The sequence below is a fragment of the Numenius arquata genome, chromosome 2 (genome assembly GCF_964106895.1).
Source record: "Numenius arquata chromosome 2, bNumArq3.hap1.1, whole genome shotgun sequence".
In the NCBI taxonomy this organism is placed as follows: Eukaryota; Metazoa; Chordata; class Aves; order Charadriiformes; family Scolopacidae; genus Numenius; species Numenius arquata.
The window spans coordinates 32,051,851-32,075,051 of NC_133577.1; the positions used below are offsets into that span (position 1 = coordinate 32,051,851).

The 23,201-nt window shown below is 39.1% G+C and overlaps 1 protein-coding gene across 1 annotated transcript in view; it reads left to right on the top strand.

Annotated features, from left to right (window-relative positions):
* LTBP1 (latent transforming growth factor beta binding protein 1) overlaps nt 1–23,201 on the top strand; it is a 199,851-nt gene that overhangs the window by 137,754 nt on the left and 38,896 nt on the right. Inside the window, exons 19-23 of the mRNA XM_074166229.1 lie at nt 2,950–3,069; nt 8,111–8,233; nt 10,264–10,386; nt 16,096–16,218; nt 18,753–18,878. Coding sequence (XP_074022330.1) covers nt 2,950–3,069; nt 8,111–8,233; nt 10,264–10,386; nt 16,096–16,218; nt 18,753–18,878 — 615 coding nt within the window. The remainder of the gene's footprint in view (nt 1–2,949; nt 3,070–8,110; nt 8,234–10,263; nt 10,387–16,095; nt 16,219–18,752; nt 18,879–23,201) is intronic.

Below are 23,201 nucleotides of genomic sequence, written 5' to 3' on the forward strand. Positions count from 1 at the left end.
CTGTTTTATCTACAGTATGTCCTGGATGGTGAAGTTACTGTTTATTCATATCACAAAAACAATGCTAAATGTTACCTCTGCTTGGAACGATTAACATTGCTTGCTGTTCAAGGGAGGCTTAGCGCTGTGCCGGGAGCTGCAAAGGGAAAATTCTCAGAGGGTACAACCTTAAACAAGAAACCTTTTTGAGTACTCTCCAATCTTTTCAGTTATTTGATGTCTGGAACTGCAATTCAATTCCTATCATTTAGATTTAAGACACTGCATAGGTGTTCCACCACTATGGACAGAACCATCTTGGGACGGCTGTTTTAACAGGTTTTCCTATGGAATCTCTTAACTTCATTGTTAGTCTTTCCTTCCATACTTAGTACCAAGTTTCTGTTTCAAAAAAAAAAAAATAATCTGCCATTTTTCCTATATGATAACAGGTAGAAAATTATAAGTTGACTTTTTTTTTTAATTGGAAATATGTATCTAGTATGTCTTTCATGTTGCAGGAGATCCTAGGGCATCTGAACTTCAAAAACTTCGTATTATTTTTCAGTGTGATATTTTTGTCTTTTTTTGCTGGTTTTTTTTCTTTTTTCATTTTCAGCTTGAATTGTGAACTAAAAAAACACAGGCAGCTGTTTCATTCTAAACAGTTTTGTTCATGCTTTAGTTTAAGTTACTTAGGACAGAAGAAAATTGCTAACGTGTTAGGTTGTCTAGCAAATAAGAAACTTAAAGCTGCAATGGATATGTTTGAGGCTCTGAGCATTGCTAAAAGATTCCTCTTTCTGTTCAGACATTTTTTTTTATTTAAATAAATGGTTCACACACTTCATCTTACAACTATTTTTTCCAAATCTTCTCTGTCAGTAGGGAATCTGTGATTAAAGTAGGCTAGAAATCAGAATATCACAGTGAGTCAAATTTCTTATTAGCTTGTATTTTAAGTAGTGTGGTGGTAGTCCTCTGTCATGTAATTTAACAATATGTAATTTCTGAAGTGAAGTTCTTTGTTGAAAGTTATTTAAGGTTGCTTAAGGGAAAAACCCTCCTACACTAAATCCATCAAACCAAGGAAATGACACAATCAGGAATCATTTCACCATGTCATTACACCTACAGGTTATAGTCACCCTACTGACAGATTCCAGATTCCACAAATAACTCCATCCCACCTCCTCCACACTTCAAAAACAAAGGCAAGAATCCTCCAAGCTGCAGACAACACACAGAGTTCCCTTCCGTTTCCTCACACCATCTTCATTCTACTTTCAAGCTATACTCACGCAGACTCTGTCGTGGGCCTGGCCTGGGAAACATAAAGAATGCATATACGTTGTTTTTGTAGAGTCTGTTGTTTATGTAGAACAGTGTTATAGGCACAGCTGAACATCATTGCATATGATTAAGTATTCCTATAAAATCTTCTTGTGATTTCTTTAAGCTTTGCAGCATTTAAACTTTTATTTTGACTGAAGATTTCTGTACCAAATAAGTTATTTATGTTGTGTACTTTGAGGGCAGATACAGTCCAGGCAGTTCTGAGAACAGGTTTCAGCAGAAGTGGATTTTTTTTGTTAATTTAATTAAAAAAAAAATCTCACAGCAGTTTCACTGGAAAACATTTGCAGGTCTGCATTGAAGCAACTGAAGAGGACTGTTGCTGTTTTTATGAGAAAGTATTCTCAGCTGGACAATAATGATTGTATGAAAAATTGGTATTTGCCCACATCCAGTGAGTTGTTTGGAGCTGGGATGTTGGATGTTTTGAAGGTTGGAGCATTGTCCGATTAAATGACAAGTGCTGGAGGCTGCTTTCCTTCTGTGAGCTTGTTCCCAAAACTAGGAGTAAATTACCTCACTACTATCTGTGATGGAGTACAGTCCTTAATTGCAGAAGACATAATTGCTAGGCTTGGGGCTAGGAAGGGACAGGAGCTCATGAAGCTGGGTTTAGGGGTGACTTTGATTTCATTAGTTCTGTGCACTGCATGAAGCGAGTATTTAGTAGGAAAGATTATAATTATTGTGTAATTAAAGACCATATTACAAAATGATGCTCATGTATGGAGGCAGACTGGAATGAGGCTGCCCACACAGTTTTAATTCCGGCATTTTCTGATCATTGGTCAGTTGACAGTAACTTGTCTTTGAATGTAATTTTTATATGCATTCTTTTAGAGTGCATATATTGCATGTATTCTGGGTTTCTTTGGTGCAGCATAAGAAGTTGTTAGTAGATGCTCAGAGCCTGGACATGACATCCATGATTTTTTCAGGACCTGTTTCTTTTGTTGTGAGTAAACTCACATCAGACTGATGTCTCCTGATGCAACAAGTTCTTCTATCACCCTAAATATTGCCAGCCTCAGTTATGTGTGTGTTGCTTGTACATTCTTTCAGACATAATTAAATCCCTACTCCCTGTAAACATCTTTGATTGCCATTCACACAATTAAATTTATAGTCCATATAATACTTAAATGCTGCATAACTCTAGGACACTGGAGAATGCCAAAGTCCTCTTTGCTTTGAGAAGCCAGAGTTACAATATTATTGTTGTTGCAATGCACTTCCAAAGTCTCTTGAGACTGGCTATGGGAAGAACCTCAGTACACTTCAATGTGGTAAAGGGATGATCTAAGCAAAGTCATTCTTACCTATCTAAGCCAGAAATCTGCTCTGCTGTATGTTATGGAGGGCCTGTCAAAGATTCACCATATAACAGAAAATTCTGATTCAGTTGCATGTACTATCATCTAATTTATTTCTCTGAGATGCCCCTCTGCTGGTCCAAATCTGTGTGAACTTGTACCTTCCTGGGTCTGTAACAAACAAAGTATGCAACTCTTTAAATGTATTAGTGTAATATGAGCACAGTCAGAATAACCAGATTATTGTTCAGTGTTTTGTTATGGCTTTGACCAGTATTTCCTTTTATCTTCTCTTTTGAAGACATTGATGAATGCCTGACTCCAACTACTTGTCCAGATGCACAGTGCGTCAATGCTCCTGGCTCTTACCAGTGCATTCCTTGCAGACTGGGATTCAGAGGCTGGAATGGACAGTGCCATGGTATGTTCAGTACTCTTTGTATCCCCTGTAACAGTTCTTGTTCTGACACACTGTATTTCCTATTCCATCAGTGTTACAACCTGTTGATGGCACTGTGCCCAGGGTCCTCATTTCATTCAATAACAATTGATACTATGAGAGTTTTACTTTAGATATTAGAGAAATTACTTTATGTTCTCAGACACAGTATATATGAGGAAATTGTGTTTTACAGTAGATAAATGAATATTGAATCTAGACTGCAAACAATACAATTATAATTACAAAACTAAATTCTCGAAATAGAAAATATGTAACTGAAAGGGATGTATTATCAGTGAAATGCTAAGTAGGCCATTGTTTGGAGGTATTAACAAATGGAAAACCATGAGAGTGCTAACACATCACTGTGACTTGCAGACTTTTCAATAGGATACAAGAGTTAGCTCACAAAGCATATTAATAAAACTTCTTAATTATCTGTATCTCCAGCAAAACATTAGTACATCTTAAAGCAGCTTGTCTCACTTTAGGTTGGGTTTTTAGGACAGATTTCTCTCATAGTTTTGTAGATTTCTTTTTAAATGTTAGGTTATTTTTTTTTTCAAATCAGTTGTGGCTATTCGAGATATAGATAAGAAAGAGTAAATGAATCCATTGTGCAAAAAGAAATAATCTTTTGCAGTTTTGAGCGCCACTTCTTGGGGCACTACCAGAAATTTAAGTTTGACCTCAGTTGTGAAGGCTCTGCTGTCTGGTGAGAATCCTCTGTCTGCTCTGTGTGTAACACATCCCCTATCATTTGTGATGGTCGGAGTAACCATGTTACCTAAACAGGTGTAGAATAACCTACATGGGGGATGTATGCCTTATTGTTGTAGGTCAGACTGGCATTGTACTTCCATAGCTTATTTCTTGATAGCTCCTAATTGCTGTTGTCATATTGTTCGGGTCATAAAGGAGTTTAAGAGCATTGTTTTGGTTGAAATAGCTCTGGAAGATGGACATCTACTGTGCTCCGGCCACAAATGGGCTTTTGATCTGTGGAGCAAGACTACAGCCAGGTTGCAGTGAAGCACCTGAAAAATGTATGGTGTAGCTGTCTGAGCCTCACCACCAGTTTTGCTGTATAGGTGATACCTTTTTCAATCACCCTATTTTCTGAAGGCCTGTTGTAGCAAATTATTTCTGTCTGAACATCTGCCTGTTACAATTTATCAGCACGTCATAGCTGCATTATTTGGTCTTGTTTTTTGACTTATTGTGGAGGAATGTATTTCTCGGGTAATTGTATTTTAATGGAGTTATAGCAGGCTATGAAATGTTTACAACAAACTGCTGTGGTTCACTTCACACACATTAGTCCATGCAAATCTTTTGCTTCTTCCCACCTGCCTGGATTCCTGCTACCCTTGCAAAGAATGTGACATATGCACTCTGTTAAGAAATGTTTCCTCTTATTTAATTCCTTTTTTGGAATATGTAAAGTTGATTTAATTTTACATTCCTTCACCATATCAAACTTGATTTTTATACCTATTTATGAAAATAGCCTGGTTGAAAATGCCATGGCATAGCTTTCACTTGTTTCATTCTTGCTAACCAGGTTAGTAGGAATAGAATGAGAGAAAAGAAATCACTGCTCTGCTCAGATTTACAAGCAAAACTAAGTCATGCAAGGGATAAGTCTTGGTTCCAAGCTGATGATTCTTTTTTTCCTTACGTTACTGCATGTAGTTTCCCTTTTTCCTTTGTTTTATGAAATGTTCTAAGCCTAGACATCTCACTCACATCATTAGTGATGTGATCAGTCTTCATTTTCTGTTTATTCTAGACTTACATCATGTTGGAAATAAGCCATACACATTTTAGAAAATGTAATGCAGACACAGCTTGTCTTAAATCTGTAGCTTTGCAATATGGTACAATTTAAATACACTGGAAAGGAAAATATTTCCCAAGTTATCTATGAAGGGTATTTTAAGTCCATTGTTCCATAAATTAATTTGTTTCTGCTGTTAGTTTAGGTCAGTTGCAGCTCTGCTATTTTTCCCTAGTATGGTTTTCAGTATTTTTTTTCCTCTCTGCAGTTTTCAGTATTTTTTTTCCTCACTCCTCTGCCTGCACTTGATGCCCTAGAAAGTCTAGTGTAACCATTCCACAGTTCTTTGATGCTATTGATATCGTAATCTTCCAGGATTTAAAGCCAGGAATTTGGCTACTTTTGTTTAATAAAGGCGAGTCAATTGGTTCGCTTCAGACTTATGTAGAATAAATTTAACTGCAGTTTAGGTGGGAATATCCAATGTGAGCTGCATATTGGAAGAAATTAAAAATGGCACCTGCACACCCTGCCACGCCATTGTCTTGAAATTGCTACTGTCCGAGGTCCCTCAGTGCATTTGTGTCGTACAGGGACTATTTGAATAATTTTTAAGAAGTATACTTGCAATCATGGGTTTTTTTTCATCTTTCTCACTCCACATTTGCACATTCAGATAAAGTGATATATTAAGATGTAGAATGACAATAATGTACAGCACACTTCTGTGGACTGATGAATAAATGAAAAAAAAATTAGGTTGACAAAACTTTCTGGACTGCTTCATCCTCCTAGTTATCACTGAGGTGGATTTTGCAGCTATGTGGTTAACTGATTTGTTAGTTAGCTTATGCAGCATTAGGGACCCCATCAGAAGGTTTTAAAACTAATACAGAGGTCACCAGAGCTAATCCATGTACCTCTAGCCTTACTGTAGGAAGCTTCAATAGAATCAGCTGCAGCTCTGGACTTCACCTCAGAAGATTTAGGTCCTATTCCTGGCTTTTCTGCTGTCTTCCTGTGGAAAGTCTCTTGATCTTCAAGTCCCATCCGAAAATCAGAAATAATATTGCAGGCTTTGTTTTCACATAGCTTGGAGATAAGAAGACGAAAATCAATCTACAAGAAGCGGGTTTGTTATTCAGTTGGGAATTTGCATGCCTGACTGCTGAATTAAGTTCTCTATGTTTTAGAAAATTCTTGAATTAGGACATTGGTCATATGCATTGGGAGCAAAGGTTGTGTTTTGTTGAGTGAGCACATTTTGCAACAGTGTAGGGATCTGAGAATTTAGCCTTGCAGAATGGTGTAAGTAGTATTGCCTGTTGAACTGCCACAGCAGAGCACCTGTGGATCTGTGCTGTCCTCTCTTGGGAGGATGCTGCTTCGTGTTCTTGGCCAGGCTGCAATAGGGCATCTTGTTTACAAAGTCGGAGGCTCAGGTGAAGAAACAAGGAATGTAGGTCATTTGAAATATGGACAATAATGATGATTTCATTTGTCTCTGGGGAGAGATGGACTTTGTCAAAGTCAGATTATACAGGAGCTTGTAAAGAGCTGTGAATGATAAATATATGAGGAAAATAGTTACTGCAGGTATTCACAATGGCTAATAAGAGCTATGATGATGATTTAAGGACCTCTAATCTTTTTCCAGCTTTCGCTGTGCTCCAGCTGCCTAAATTGCTGAAGTGCCTCAAATAATCAGTAGTTTTACTCTCTCATGTTGACAGATTTTGTGTGCTTTGTGTTGGCAAAAGACAGGATAATTGGGAGTCATGTGATTTCTGGCACATAAAAGCAAATAAGGTGTAATACTTTTTCTGCATCAGTGAAGCAAAAAAATACAACTTTTTCCATAAAACCAGGGACACGTGCTTGCTGTTAACTGCATCCCCAAAATAAATAAATAAAATCTGAAAATTAACCTTTTGTTTTTAAAAGTGAAAACCACTCCTAGGGAAAAAAGTATTGATTATTTTAGAATACTGAATTAACTGTAGCTGGATTTGTAATGAAAGATGTTATTTATTTATATGTTTGTTTTTTCCTTTGTTCATATATACACATTGCATTCAGAAGGAAATCTTGAAAATTATTCTTTAATAGTAACATAACAGTTTTCATGCTGGCTAAAGAGAGTGGCCCATCTAGTTAATACTCTTTCAGAGAATGATGAAAGTTTGTGTCTGTGGGATAGCTTATAGAAAAAAAAAAAAAGTTTCTTTCAAGTCCTCCTGTAAATAAAGGATGATTTGTGACCAGGAAGAGAGATTTTGCTTCTAAAACTTCTCTTATAAAGTTATACAAGGGGACCTGTGTGAAGTGCAGATATCTCGTTGAAATACTTCAGGTGTCAGCTGAGTCCTTTAGAACCTGCCTCCTTTAAGTCCACTTGAAGAATGTAATCTGTGAAGATCTCGCATGAACATGTGTTTTGTGTGGAGTCCAGTTACGCACTGGAGAACTCCTTTTAGTCCTGTACATTAACTGAGCTAGCTTTAAAAAAGAGCAAAAACTCACCAGCAGAAAATGTGCTTGAGGTCTCTTCTAGCTTCCAAGAGGACCTGCCTGTTCCCTTGCACCTGTAGGTAAGCTCCAGTTAAACAAGCACAGGCAGCAGGTTGGGAAATTCTGACCAGTGTTTTAAAAATGGTTTTGGAGAGAACAGTTTCTAACACAGCCTTACCAGAATGAGCTGCATCTGGACTCTTCCTTGCAGTAGCAGAAGCCTGAGTGATAATGGTTACAAGGTATTGGCAGCTGCTAGTGCTTTTATCACAGGTAAATCTGTGTCATGCAAGAGTAAACGTGTCAGCATTTGCTGACCTCTTCTCTTATACTAAAGCTGCACTGGTTTACTGTTGGAAAATTATAAGCAAAATAATCTTATTCAGGTAAGGATGGTGTGGACATAGTTAGTTCATAGTGCAATCTCCATTTAAAAAAAGAAAGGAAAAGGAAGAAAGAGGTTTGTTAGGATAAACTGCAGTCCTTGCAGTACTGGGATGAAAGCATTGTTTTAGTCACGTGGGTTCTGAGTGTAGTTGAGTGTTTGAGAACAAGCCAGCTCAAGTTCAAATCCTTTTTATGTCAGACTTGCTGCAGAATTGTCGACGTCAAAATATACAGGAAAACTATAACCATGCTTATGGCAGAATTTGAGTAAATTCCCAAACTCAACTGAAAGATGGTTTTACCCAAGTTAATTTTACATATATGCTTTCTTTGTATTCACAGATATAGATGAATGTCAGTATGGCAATCTCTGTACAAATGGACGTTGTGAAAATATGGAGGGGTCTTTCAGATGTATTTGTGGCCAAGGTTTCAAACTCTCTGCATCAGAGGATCAGTGTGAAGGTAGGAAAGAATATGATTAAAATTCATAAGGTTGCACTTGCCTTTTAGATAATATTTTTCATCCAGTAGTATTCCTTTCAATGGAGAGACAATAAATGTACAACACTGAGGCTAAATAACCAAAAATGTAAGAATATGTATTTCCATTTTATCACTTTCATGGTCACATTGTAGATTTTGACATTTGTTATAAAGCAAATCAATGTGTAGTAATATTTATATTGCTGAATTTGAATTTCTGGAAAATCCTTGGCATTTCTGTCATTTTGGAGGTTTGGGTACAGTGGCTTTCGCTGCCTTAATTGCTCTTCTTTCTATCTTTCATGTGAGTGAGTGGAATCAAAAAACCCAGCCTGCACCCTCTTGGAAGACAGCAGTGTCAGCTAACAGTGAGCTGATGCCTGCGTTGGTGTCACTGTATTTCAAGTAGTATGTTTAGTAGAGAGTGAGTTTTGTGTTGTATTTCTAACAGTACCTGTACCTCAGAGTGTCAGGTTCTACATTTATTCCACATCTAAAAGTCCCATCAGGACTGCACAGTAGAACAAAACTATGTCCGAAGTCAGAGCAGAGTAGTCTGAGAGAGAACCTAGAGTGTACAGAAGGTATGAATATAGGGGACTTCTTGAAACCTCTCCCCAGAGGTGAAAATCTGGGAGAATATCTCCAAGCTGTGGAAGCACACAGAAACCTGAACGTTTCTTGTCAGATGTTTTTTTTTTTCTTTTCCCTTTCCCCCACCCTTCCCTAAGTGACTTTCAGACTTCTGAGTGCTAAAAATAATACAGTAAAACTAAATGATTGTTCATGTAAATTTGTCAGGAAGTTTGAACAAAACATCAGTGTAAGTTAAGTATCTTGAGTGAGCTAAATGTGCTGTCCAGGACGCACAGCAGACTGGTCTTGGGGAAAGTATGTAGACGAAGTTTGACTGCTTCCTCTGAGCCTTTCATGGAAAAGGGTCCTTGCCAAGCTGAGCTGGCATGTGCAGGCTGTTCTTCTTAAAGTGCACCCTTCTAAAGTAAGGACTTGTACATGTGCCCAGATGCTTCATGCAGCCACACAGATTTTGATGATCCTTAAATTCAAAATTTCTGTGGGCTCAAGGGACCATTATTCAAGAGGTCAGACTCCATAGCCATAACACAGACCTGAAAAACCTCATTGAGTAACTTTCTCCAGTTTGAATTGGAGTATATTTTCAGAAAGACATTCAGCCATGCCTAAATCCTACAAGTGACTAAGAACCTACCCTATCAATTTAGTTACAGTTCCTTAACAATTATTTTGTAAATAAGGGAGGGAAAACAGGTTTCCTAGCTCAAACAGCACACGTGCTATGTTCTGAATTCAAAGTGCCACTCTCCCCTCCCCCCAATATTTTGAGGTTTTCATAGGAAAATTTAAGTTTGATGTTCAAGTCCATCTGTTAACGCAGGCTGACCCCAGTTTATGAGAACTGAAGCACTGAGGGACTAGCAGTGGTTATGGAAGCAGAGAGACATTTCCCCATACTTAGAGGATTAATACTGTTACAAGGCAAGTATTTAAAGTAGCCTTAAGGTACAACTTAATAGGGGAACAGCCTCTCAGTGTGCATCTGAAAACCACACCCTGGTAAGAGGTGGTGATCCTGCTGGAAAGTATTTTGTGGGTTTTGCTGACTCACTGGAGTGGAGTGTTGCCTTTGCCCAGATATAAAAGAAACAAAAGCAGCTCTCAAGTAGCGTCTGTGTGTATTTGTGTGCCTGTGTGTACCCGTTTGTACATTGAGAGATATGTTGACACTACAGAAGAGAATGCTGAATGCAGTCATCTCAGGGAAAACATCCAATCTGTAATTTCATATCTTTTTATGCATTATATTGTCTGTCTGCATTTGTTAGTAAATAAGACCAAGAGAAGCCGTACTGGATATTGACACTTCTCTTTGCTGTTTTGGTCAGAAGTGGTTATTGCAGCATTTGACTAGTAATTGGTATTTTAAGATGTGTTCTGTTTTCACTACATATATGCTATATATGCTACAGATATAGACGAATGCCAGCACCGATCACTATGTACAAACGGACGCTGCAGGAACACAGAAGGATCCTTCAGATGTATTTGTAGCCAAGGCTACACATTATCATCTACTGGAGATCAGTGTGAAGGTAAGCTTATGGACTTAAGCTACAGATTCATTTTTTTCAATGGGATTTTGACTATTTCAGCTATAGGCATGAACTCTTTTGAGAATGGGGCAGAAGGATGTGCTGCTCCTTTTTCTTTCTGAATACTTTACTGTCAACTGCCAACAGTCCCCACCTAAACAGCCACATGCTTAATGGATTCCTAGAAACAGTCCCTGTCATCTTTCCACATATAAGAAATCAGCACACGTGTTTCCAACAGTAAGCCTGGAAGAGCTGTTGACATTGTTACCAAAAACAATTAAGCCTTTCCAAACATTGTTGCTCAAATTCTGACGCAGAGGTTCTGTATTACAAAAACTTCTGCCAGCATATACTGTTCACATGGGGGCCTGCTAAGTTAAAACTTCTTCTCCTGCTGGTTTTGGGAACCTGTAGCCAGCCACCACAATCCCATGTGTGCACTGGCAGGAGAAAATACGTAGTATAAGATGAGCTCTAGGGGGATCTGCTGGAGTTCACAGCTTTCACTGTCCCAGAAGTCAGTCTACATACCGAGCTTGTAAAAACAAAAATAAGAGGTGAAAGATGTATGGTAAATGTAGGAAGAAATGCTGTATTATAGAAAACAGAAAGACTCTGTTATCTCTGAAGCAGAATGTTTTAATTGTCCAGTAATAGGCAAACATTTTTTTTCTGATTAATTATTTCAAAGCCAGTCTCTCGTCTCCATCGTTGGCTTTACCACCTGCTATGGTACGTCTGCTGCACTACTCATGATCACCTTGAGCATGTGAGATGACTTACTAGCAAGCTTCAGAAAAGACTGTACCTCAATTGCTTCCTTATCTCATCCTAGTGGGGGAAAATCTCTCAGTGAAGCTCTCACCATACATTGTGGTATTAGCACGTAAAAGCTTTCCAGTCTCTAGGGTGCTTTCTGTAGCTGCTGATACCATGGAAGACACAGCTCCTTACTGCTCTTCTACCTAATAGTGTTCTGCTGGTAAGTTACTCTCTACACAGCACTCTAGGAGGCAGTTCCCACCTTCTCACTCACAGCAGTAGGTCAGGAATCCACCTCTTCAAGTGATCCAGACAGAAGAGCAATTCCCCCTGGGCCAGCCAATGCTGTCTTCTCAAGACAAACCTATAATACCAGACCAGAGTTCATCAGCAATGATGATAACTGGACCATCCACATTTAATGAGTGACAGTATGTCTTGAAGTTCTCACCAACAAGGAATAAAGATACATTATAAAATCTCCTTAGCACACTGATACTCTTTGGTACTGACCTGTTTGAAGAATCTGGTCATAGAAGAACTTAGCAAGTTCTTCTCAGAGTTCCTGGTGAATACCAGCATCACTTTTATCAGCTTCAAGAAATGTGGGCTGACGATGCAAGGCACTAGAAACTTGTGTCAAAGAATTTTGCTCTCATCTGGCTTCAAGATTATCCAAAGTCGCAACAGATGCAGAGATACTGTGTCAAGAATCAAAGAAAAATTTGGTGGAAGGGATCACTGGTCCATCCTGCTTGCCAGACAGAATAAACCATATGGTGTCATTCCTGACAGGTATTCATCTAACCTGCTCTGAATAGGCTTCAGCAGATGAGATTCCAAACATCTCTTCAAGTGGCCTGTGCCGGTGCTTTTGCTGTCCTTGTGTTAGACTTCTTTTTTTCCCAAATGTGTGATGGCAATCTTCTATTGCTGCAGTTTAGTTTATAAGATCTTACCTTGTCCGCCTTAAACAAGAAGAGGTTCTTTCTTTCCTCTGCATAGCATAGAGGGAGATGGTGAGAGAGTGGGATGCAGAACAGTTTGGGTCATTTTCATTCCTTCAGCAAGAAGCCTTACAAGCCATCAAGTCTGCAGAGAGAGATTTTGAATTAGTAAATGCTGTTAGCAGAGTGTGAGCATATGAAATGGTGAGTTAAACCGTCTTGTAGGGAAGAGCAAATGAAATCTAGAAATTCATTTAAATCCATTGTAGCTGGGGATCAAATGTTTTCCAGAACTTCTCTTCGGACAGGTTTGGTGCATTTCATGTAGCCCAAGATGTCATGGTAACTGCTGCTGCTCTCCATCACTATGCAATGGCCTGTCAGGACAGGTCTGTGCTTTATCTTCATCTCTTCCTTGATTCTCTTCAAGGACAAATTTCAAGAAAGAACAATTTCAGAAGCTCTTATGGCAAAAGAAGAGGAATTGGATCATACAGGGGAAAAGGGTAAAGCTGTTCCCTTACCCCAGGGTCTTTGTCTCATTTGCAAGAGTCTGTAACCAAATCTACAGCTTCTCCACCCAGTGATAGAGTGGTTAATTTCTGTAGAGACAGTTTGTTCACTGAAGAGTTTCATAAATATTTAAAGTTCTGCACAAAATCTATTCATCTCTTAAGTGGAAAAAACTTCTCTGTGCTCGCATTATATCCCTTCAGTATTTTCTGAAGTACAGGATATTACGGACTGCTTTTTGCCCCTTGGAAACTAAGTCTGAACAGACTGTGCTTGTTCTGCTGTCAGTAAGAATGCTTTACTTTAAAGCAACTGCTTTATCTGCTATACATATCTCTTGTTTTTTCTCACTTTCTGATGCAAGTATTTTTGAAGGCTTCTTGAAGTATTGATTCAGTGCACATTTAGGGAGTTCAGCTGATTACAGGTTTAAATCTCACATTTGTATTTCATTTTCTCACATTTCCTCTCAGCGGAGTCCTCAGCCTCACAGGCACATTCCCATCTTCATGAAAATGGCTTTCCTCCTGACTGTTAGTTCAGCCAGATGTGTGCATGGGCAGAGCTTCCATAAAGGGACAGTTGCCTTGAGAAGACATCTAATGTTTCTTCACATGATGGCCTCTGATTTTCAGATTAGCCTGTTTACATGAATGTTCTCATTTGAACAGAGTGGTTCCGGTTTCTCAAAGGGTCAGGGGCGGACTTTTGTCATGTCAGAGGAGACCCACAAATGTGTCAGGCTGTAAAGCCAGTGTGATTGACAAATCACTTGTAAGAAATGTGCTTGTTTATTCAATAAGGATTTCTTCTACTTCAGCATTTTTCTTAAAAATGTAGCAGCTCAAGAAACAGTTTGCCGGTTTGATCATTATACACTTGTGCAAACTTTTAGGGATACTGCAGAATTTGGCAGAATTACACTGTGCTCATTTTCAGCTGTGCTTTTTGCAACTCTGGCTGAAGTTTTTGTCTGGAGGTCTTTGCATAATATTCACTTGTTTACGAATAAAGGTTATTTGCAAATAATTTTTCTATACATTGGTGTATATCTGCACTATACATGTTCTGTATGCATGCTTGCACTGAACTCTTCAGAAGATGAGAACTGACCGAGGCCTTCATTCCTTCAGTTGTGTCTGGGAGCAATAATTTGTGTGCCCATTCCTATTGTAAGTGCCTGTGTACCCTGTTATCCACGGCTGAAGAACTTTTCCCTTATGCAGTACCTCTAGAGACTTGTATTATCTGCTTGGAAATCAGTAGTCTGGAAGTACATGACCATCTGCAGGTGGGCTGTATGCACAACCTTCCACCTGAAGACAGAAAAAGAGATTACTTCCTAGTAGTCAGAGGACATCAAGATGCATGACCACATGCATGGTCTATTTTCTTTCTGCTTTACTCTCTGCTTCAGCATCTTGTTCTTGAGATGAAGTGACATTGAGATGTTCTGCTCTGTGTTGCTCTGGATATGAGGGAACACGAAGTATGAGCCCAGCACAAAGGGTAAAAAGTATTGGCCTTGTCTCGACTGACAGGAAGGATGAATATACATCATCTGGACTTACATGTAGACTGCACATCTCAAAGAACTCGGGTTACTGGAAAAGAGTGTTTGAAGCGTAGGAAGCTCCAGTGTTCTCCTAGGAGCCTCCAGAGATTTTGCTAGCCAAAATGCTCAAGACACGCATGTGTAAAGGGTGGTAAAAAGCACTGAACATCTCAAGCATGAATTACTGTCTCTAATTTTTCTGGAGGTTCTTGTGCAGCAACCGTAGGACCAGTGAAGACTTGCATCAGAGAAAGGGAGGTTTGCATCCTATGCAGAAAATAATGCATTTTGACTGCATTTGGCAGAAAGCGCCTTTGTGTTGTGAGACCTGGCATTAACTCAGCACAAGGGAATCGTTAATTTTTTCTCATGCTCCTAGTCAAAATTAATTGCTGTTTTAAATAAACCGTAATTTATTTCTCAGTTGAAAATTATTATAAAACATATGGTTATCAAAAGGTCACATTGTCAGCATGAAGTGCAGTTTTATCTGCAATAATATTCATTTATGTAAGAAAGCCATCCCTATTTCGTATTTTCATCAAATAGATTAAATCTCAGGGATAGTTGCACTCTGATAGTGTTGGCTTTCCAGAGATAAGTGTAGAAATGAGGTCGTGTCCTCTTTTTTAATTACAATTGTTATTCATTCGTGCAACACAGGAAAAGGTTACAATCCTAATCAGCTAAAATCCATGCTGAAGAAATCCGAATAATCAAAGGCAGTGGAAAAAGTCTTTGATAACTGTTTTTCAAAGGAAACTATCTGCGTTATCAGAGGAATAGACTCAGTGAATTACAAGGTGGGGCACTGTGGAGGCAGGGGAAAGTTGCTTATGACATGCTTCTTTTACTTGACTATGTTTTCTTTTAAAACTAGAGGCACAGTCATTAAATACTTTGTGATCTTGAGCTGTAGTGAAACAAAACTGCATAATATCACTGGAATGCTGGCACTTGCTGAGTTACTCCTGTACCCACAGCAGCTGTGCTCTGTTTCCTCTGGGGAAGAAAAGACTTTAGGTGTAGACAATGCCAGCGTCCTGTTCTTCGAATCTTTTATTACTTTGTATCTAGTTTATCTCCTGAAACTTGCCCTGCTGTGTGTCAGTCCTCACTTTTATGCCATGGATGTCAAGACACTAGGGCAGAGTCTACAGGCCTGAGGCTGGGTGATGGGAACGTGGTGGGAGCTGGACCCTGCGTGCCCTGACTCTGGAGCTGGATTTATGGCTTGGGTGCAGCACTGAGCAGAAGCAGCTCTTCAGCTCCGTGACCAAGCCGCTGAGCCTGTGAAATGGCTGTGTTGCATCACACGAACTGCCTCTGAGAAAGCAACCGTTAGCACAGCAGCCCACATGGTGTGGTGCCTGCCCCACGTCCATGGGGTTGTTTTGTGAGTTGTCTCAGCAGGCACGTCTGGTCTGGCTTGCCTGTGCTCTGGGCAACATCTGAGTCAGGTCACTTCCAGCTCAGGGATTTTTGTAAAGCGGTCTAAACATGTCCAAAGATGCATATTGCAACTACAAATTTGCATTATTAGGCATTTTTTGTGTCTGTCTAAATGTACAGCTGCTTGGATTTTCTTGTTAATTGTACTATTTTAACACCATGGTCACCATTAAAGGAGGAGAGAGGTCGGTATGAAGGTCTGTTAGGATTGCTTTCATTGGAGATGCAGATGGCACGTGCTTGCTAAGAATAAATAACACAAACTCAAATTTTAAAGCTCTCTAGAAATACAAGAAGTTTGATGATAAGTTGAAAGAAATGAAAAGGACATTCTGAAGTGTAGTAAACTTGATTCCCCCCACCCCATTAATAAACAACATCATAGCTTCAAGTTGCTATGTTAGTATTAAAGTACCGCTACTGGAAGTTTCATCAGTTTTTACATCATCTAATAATTGAGTTACATTTTTATTTCAGATGTTGATGAATGTCTTCAAGACAGTGATGTTTGCCTTGGCGGAAACTGCATGAATACTGATGGGTCTTACAAGTGCACTTGTCCAGAGGGTTTCCAGCAGATAGCAAATAGGGGATGTCAAGGTATGAAATAGCTATTAAAAAATACCTGGATCATTATTATAAATGTGCAAGTTTGTAAGCATAACTTGTGATAGTCACAGATCATGCTAAGGAAGAGAAACTCATTTTATGAATCACTTGTAGTACTTTCTTGCTCTTCTCATTTTTATATTACTTTCTGTAAATATATGCTGAGACATTATTTCAAGAGGCTGAAATCTCAGCTTTCGTAACTTGAAAGAGAATCTATTTTAGAACTAACAGAGATACACTGCTGCATTTTCCTGAATCCTGGGAACATTTATTTTGACAGGGCCTTCTATGTTTGTGAATCTGTGATGTAACAGAAAGGGCACTATAGTTAGTGTCAAGTCACATTAGATAAACGTCCCTCACCTCTAACACACTTGCAGTGCTTTGTGGCGGATGGGTGGAGAGGAAGAGAATGTGTTTTCTGAGGCTGAGTCAGCATTGCCAAACCCAGAAAAATACTTCCCAGCTTTTAGGTCTAAACGATCGCAACTCCGTGTTGGCACAACACACAGACATGCCTCACGACTCCTTTTTGCCATCTGTTTTTATGAGACAAGAGCCGTGGTATTAGAGCTGGAAAGCGATGGTGTGTTTGTGCTCTAAATGCCTGGAGAACCAGGAGACCTGGCTCTGCTTTGGCTGCACTCTCATGCACCTTTTAGACTTGAGCTGGAAGTTATTCCAGCTGATCTATGTTGAAGATCTTGTGCAACCAGCAGTAAATTCCCTGTAGAAGTTCTGAGTATTATATGGGACTGCTTTCTAGTTCAGAACATGTTGCATTCAACATATAGAAGTGCTTTATTAGACTTTCCTTTAGCAGATAAAAGAGAATTGATCACAAACTATAAATCAATACCAGCTTTGATACACTCTCTTCACTTCACTATGTAAAGTAGTAGTATATAGGCCTCATGTCTTAAATGGATAAATATAAGGAAACTTATGAGCCAACTAAGGAACAGTCAGTATAGACAGTATTTTTAACAAGAAAAACATGAATGAAAATTGGAAATCATTTCAGGGAAGAGCACCACACTTGAGAAAGACGACCACCAACACTGACAAGTAATAGCTTGCTGTAAAGGGGAGTGAAACTGCTTGACACAAGTAGCCAGATCAGTATCAAAACAAATGGAAGAAAGGAGGAGTTGATACAATGAATACTGACAAGTTAGAATAGCAAAGAACTGGACAAAGTGAAAAAACATAAAGGGAGATCTTTGGCTAGGAGAACTTAAGTATGGTTAGACTTTTTTTTTTTTTTCACTGTGTTGACTAGTTGTTAAGCTGTTGCAGTATGCAAAAGTAGAATTTTTATTTGTCATAGATGAAAATTTTCAGTATATTCTCTTTTCCTGTATTTTGTACTGGACAAAACTAGCCATACTTGTATCATAAATGATGACTTCTTTACATTTTAACAGTACCTTCAAAATATTTTAAGTAGCAGATAAACTGCGACATTTTTAAATGACTGAAAGTTAGTTCTGTCAGAGTTCTGTAATAGCAAGAAAAAACATAAAATTTTTGAGAGAATTTTCCTGGAGAGATTATGAGCATGGTAAAAGATCCAGGTAATAGGCCACTAGTGCAGGGTGATCTTGACCACATGGTATACTGGGCATGAGCAACCAGTATGGATTTCAATATATCCAGTTCTATATTGAAGAAGGACTCCCAGTCACACTTGTAGGATAGTGTAGTATCTGTGATGATGGATGAATGAGCCTGGTGTAAGTTTTGTTTCTAAATTTCTGTTTAATCTCAGCATGTTATTGAAAACTTCTTTAAAAGTTTCTGTAAAGCAAAATACACAAGTACAACTACAATGTGAATAGTAATTCATGTAAGCGGTACCTCCTGAATGAATGAATGCAGTCCTTAAGTTCTGATGGCAGGTTTTGTTAGTAAGAGGAGACATCAATCAGAAAGAAATGCTCGTTTTCAGATTCAAAAGTAAGTTTGAAAGTCAGTGTTTGAAAAATGCTGTTGAAAAAGAAAAGCAATGATGACAAACTCTTATATAGCAACCTTTTGGGACCATTCCCATTCACCATCAGTGAAAAAGAGCATTTGGCTTTAAATTATATAAAATCAACTTACTGGGAAGGATGCAGCTCCAGACCTGCTGGTGGCACATGGAGCCCGATGCACAAGTTGACCAGCGTGCAGCAATCGAGCAGCAGTGAGATGGAGCTGGCTGAGAATTCCCCTAATGCAGAAGAAATGTTGGCCAGTGTGGAGCTTATACTGGTATCTCACAAATCACTCTCACCTGCTCATTATATCACTCTCATCGGAGAAAGTGATATAATGACAGTATGATGCAGCAGAACATACTGATGCCTGTACAGAATTTAAGAATGATTCCAGATTTGGTTATTCTGGAAAATGAGCCCATTTATACAGCCATTTACATAGGTGGTGGAAATAAAACCTACTTTTAAGACTAATTGAACTTAGGCTTAATATTAAGGGTATGGTGATTTGCAAAGGTGTTAATGTCTCTGTGTTTTCAGATATCAACGAATGTGAGAGATCTGACCTCTGTTCACCTCACGGGGAGTGTCTAAACACGGCTGGTTCCTACCAGTGCATATGTGAGCGGGGCTTTTCTGTGTCTACAGACGGCCGAACATGTGAAGGTGAGAGAAGTCACAATAATGCATTTCCATTGATTTGCTGTTATTAATTGGATCTAATACCCCAAACCCACTCTTAACTCTGCAATCTGCCACCTAAGGGCCCTTTGTTCTTTTTCTTGTAAATGCACAAGGTGCTGTGCTGCTGTTTGAATCATAAGTAGTAAACCAGGAAATGTACAAAATGGGCAACATAGTGGAGTTGATGTTAGAAGCTGTGGTTTACTCTTCTTGATTTTTAATAATTTTGCTTCGTAACATTGGATTATATTTTTTTGAACAAAAGAAATTGGTGAAGAAGAAGGAATACTGACTTAACTATGGCAAATGATGGCAAAGGAGGGAATGACATTCTTATTTTAAGATATATGAAACCAGTGGACATCTGTCATAATATGAACCTATTCATAGATGGGAAGTTATTTCTATCTTGTAGCAAGGATGGAAGGAATATCTGTATAAAATGCATGTAAAGCAAGTTTGGAATGTAGGCTTCAGATAAGTTTCAAGTGGGTAGCCCTTCTACTATAATTTTTTTTATTATTTAGTTTAAATATTCTTAAGTGCATTAGCAGCAAGCCTCAGCTGCCTGATGTTCTCATTGCTACGTGAGACAACAGAACCTTGCTCGTCAAGGCTTTTTTTTAAAAGATGCAAATGAAGTATCCATACAACAGAAGTAACTCCAGTGAGAAACTGTAGTAAAATGCTATCTATGATAGAACTTCAGGCATTTTGAAAGGGCAGATATGGAGCAAATAGCAGTAACTAGATCTTCACAGTGCTAAAGCCAGCTTCCTCTTCATAAGGTATGCTTACACAGGTATTTTTCATACAAGCTTTTAAAAGCTGCTCCAGTAATAACACTGGTGAGAAACATCAACCAGGAGCCTAGAATTTAGGTGTAACCAGGGTTTTTATTTTGTTATAGCATGAGTATATATCCTGTTGCTAATGGAATACGTGCAGTAGCAGGAGAGCTAGTGGTGCTGCTCTTCTGAACTGAATTTAAAATAGGAGACTTGTGCTCAATGATGCCAAGAAGAAATGGGGCTTTGTGTAGTGAGCGATGCTGACAGAAAACAAAAATTCCCCCAATTGGATGAAGAATGGTTGCTCTTATGGATGAGAGGACTATTCAAGACAAGAAAGTAATAAATCAGGGCAGAAAGGAGTAATTCAGTAGGGGAAGAAGTTACCTGGTAGCAATTTGAGAGCATGCACGCAGGGGGGAAGCACTGGGCAGGTGATAGCTCGTGATGTTAAAACCTATGGATAGTGGATCTCAAGCATCCAAGCAGCAAGCAAGCTGTTCTCTATCCCAATTATAGGCCAGTAAATCCAACTGTGATTGATTTTCAGCGGCCAGCTCTTCTGATAGTTCGCTTAGGGATAGTGAAAAGGTTCTTCCTTCAGTGGAGGAGCTGTATTAAAACTTCTGTCTGTTGCATTTACTCCCCCTACTTTTACCAGAGGAAAACCAGCATTACAGCATTATTATTTGAGCTGGCATATAACCTGCCATGTAGCTAGTAACACAGTGTCTAATGAAATGAAATACACTATTGGCAAAATTACTGTTATGCTGATGTAAGGGAGTAAGTGCTGTATATATAGATATAGCATGATATCAAACATACTATTTGTGTTTTAATTATTATTGATAAGTTAAAAAATCCTGCAGTATTTTTGGTGTCATTTCCTCTCTAAACATTGACTTTATTTTGTAATCATGGCATAAGTTGAAAGAAACATTCTCTTGCTGCCAAGACAAAAGCCTGGTCAAGCATGTTAGAGCAAATCTGAATAACTACAATGATTGATGGCAAGGCAGTGTTTTGTGATTTCAAGTAATGGGGATAATTACGAAGTACGTTCATGGACTCTTTTGGCAGCATGTATACACTTCACCCAGTGGTTAGGAAGGATATGGTTAAATATCTTCGATTTCTCTGCAAGAAAAGTAGTAGCAGGTGTTTTGCCTCACTGTTGAATATAGCTTAAAAAAAAGAAAGTGGTCAGAGAAGAATGCAGACTGCTCTTAGCAGAAACCAAACACTTCATTCCAAACTAAAGTTAGAAGAACACTTATTAACCTTGTGAAATCAAACTCTTAGAAATTAAAAAAGGCAGAACTGAATAGAAACAAAACTGAATAGAAAAAGAAAAAGTTGATGGCATCTAATTTTAGGGGATGTATCAGAAACAATGAGCCCCTGTGTGTGGATCTCTGACAGTTAATAAAGTAGCAGAGTTCCCAGGGAAGGGTTACCATCACATATGATGAAGTAGCACAAAGCTAATCTCCATTAAAACAAAAAAGCCAAACTTTTACTAAATAGAAAAGGATGAAATCACAAGATCTTATTTCCAGGATTGTGAGTAGTTTTGGAACTTTTTAATGAAGAATAAAACAACAAGTACAAAACCAGTTGAGCATGTTTCACAAGTAATTGGTGGTATGGAATACAGATCAGACTTTTATATTCCGCACTTGGAAAAGTATTTTAATAACTTGGCGAAGCAAGGGTACTTCTAGTCTTCTGAAGCAGCAGCGCTCCTTTTCTACAACAATTAGTTTCTCCAGTCTGTCATTTTCATAAAAACAATCTAGAGTTGGAAAAAAATCATTTAAAGGCAGCACAAATGACATTAGTGTTAATATTTGTAGTAATGTCAGCTTCCTGCGAAAAGGCAAGATGAAACAAAAGCATCAGAAACAAAAGGAACATGTGACATTCCAGGTACTGAAAAAGGATGTGGCTTCCAGCCGCAGGAGCTACTGTTCTTTACACTGGGTGCCTCTGTGAATTTACTTCTAGTTAAGTGAGTGAGAATAACTGTTTATGCCATCAGAGAAAGAACCTGAGGAAATTCTGCTGGATTCAGATGCCTCTCTGTACCTGGGGAGCAGATTTTCCGTATCTCCAGACTGGCTTTGTACAAGTTTGACTCTTGTTTTTTTTTAAAAAAAAGTCAGAAACAACAACAACATAAAAAATTTAAGAACCCCATGTGGTTCAGTTCTGGTATGGAGTTTTTATGGCCACTGGCCAAAGTAAACTGAACAGCTGTGGAGACTGTGTCTTCTTCCAAGGTGTAGACAAACTTTTGTTGTAGCGGTGACATTCCACTGCCGCCTGGCCCCAGGCTCAGCAGTTTGGCTGCGCCAGGCTCTCTGAACAGGAGGCTCTGGGAGCCCTCCCTGTCGAGCTCTCTGGGGTTCCTGTAAAGGCATCGTTTTACCCAGTTGGCTGCTAGTCAGCTGTGTTGGCAAAAACTCAAGTCAGAGGTTCTCTGATGCTTAAGTCAATACCGTGCCTCAAGCGCCTCTTCTGTCTCTGTGTCCAATCCCATATGTCTCTTAGTGGCCCCCTCACTTTTCCCCTCTGCTCCAAGACCCGAGCTTCACTGCCTCCCTCACCAGGCACTCCAGAAAAACTTAGACATCCCACCACAGCTTTCCAACCTCTCCTTCTTCCTTTCCCTTCGCTTACTGTCTGGTATCCTGTTCTCCTTTCCTCGTCCACTGTCTGAGCTGTTTGGATGCTTGCATGGAGCATCCACTGATCATTGTGTGATCAAACAATAATTTACAGATCAGTACACAAAGATGCTACATTGTCCATCATTTTAAGATGACTGCATACCTAAGAAGTGTGAAAATCAGGGAAACAAAGAGCAGAGCTGTCAACAGTGCACAGCTGTTACCTCTGCCACCAAAGACATTTCAAGAGAGTAGATGTTTGCTCTAACGGCACATCACAACTAGAATTCTGCCCACGTAGGGAAGACAAGGCAGCTTTAGGAAAAGGTACGGTAAATCTAGGACTCCCTTTGGGGCGGCGTAATATCTGTTACATGGACTAAATTTTATGCAGTAGACAACTTCACAGCTTCACCAAATCTCTGGCTAAATGCTGAAGAAAGCAAGCTCAGGCTTCTGCCAAACATAGATTCAAGTATGCATTTCCAGAGTATGCCCCTGTGAGCAAGCTTCCTGTTTCACAGCGAGTAATCACAGACTTCACCAGCCTTCTCACATTTGCTGATATACATGTTTAGGGCATCAACTACTTCTTATCTGGACACTGGCTAGAGAAGTAAGAACACAAAGGGGAAAATAAAAATTTACTTCTTATCCATATCATCGTCTGGCATTGTTGCTTCTAAATGGATACAGTCTTTATTCAAATATTCATTTTTCTGATTTTCTCATTTTAATAATTTTTATGTCTGGGTGATATGGGCAGCCCTGGAAGTGTCAGAACCAGAGCTCTGCTCCCGTAAGCACGATACAGAACTGTCCTAGGAATCAGTTCATCT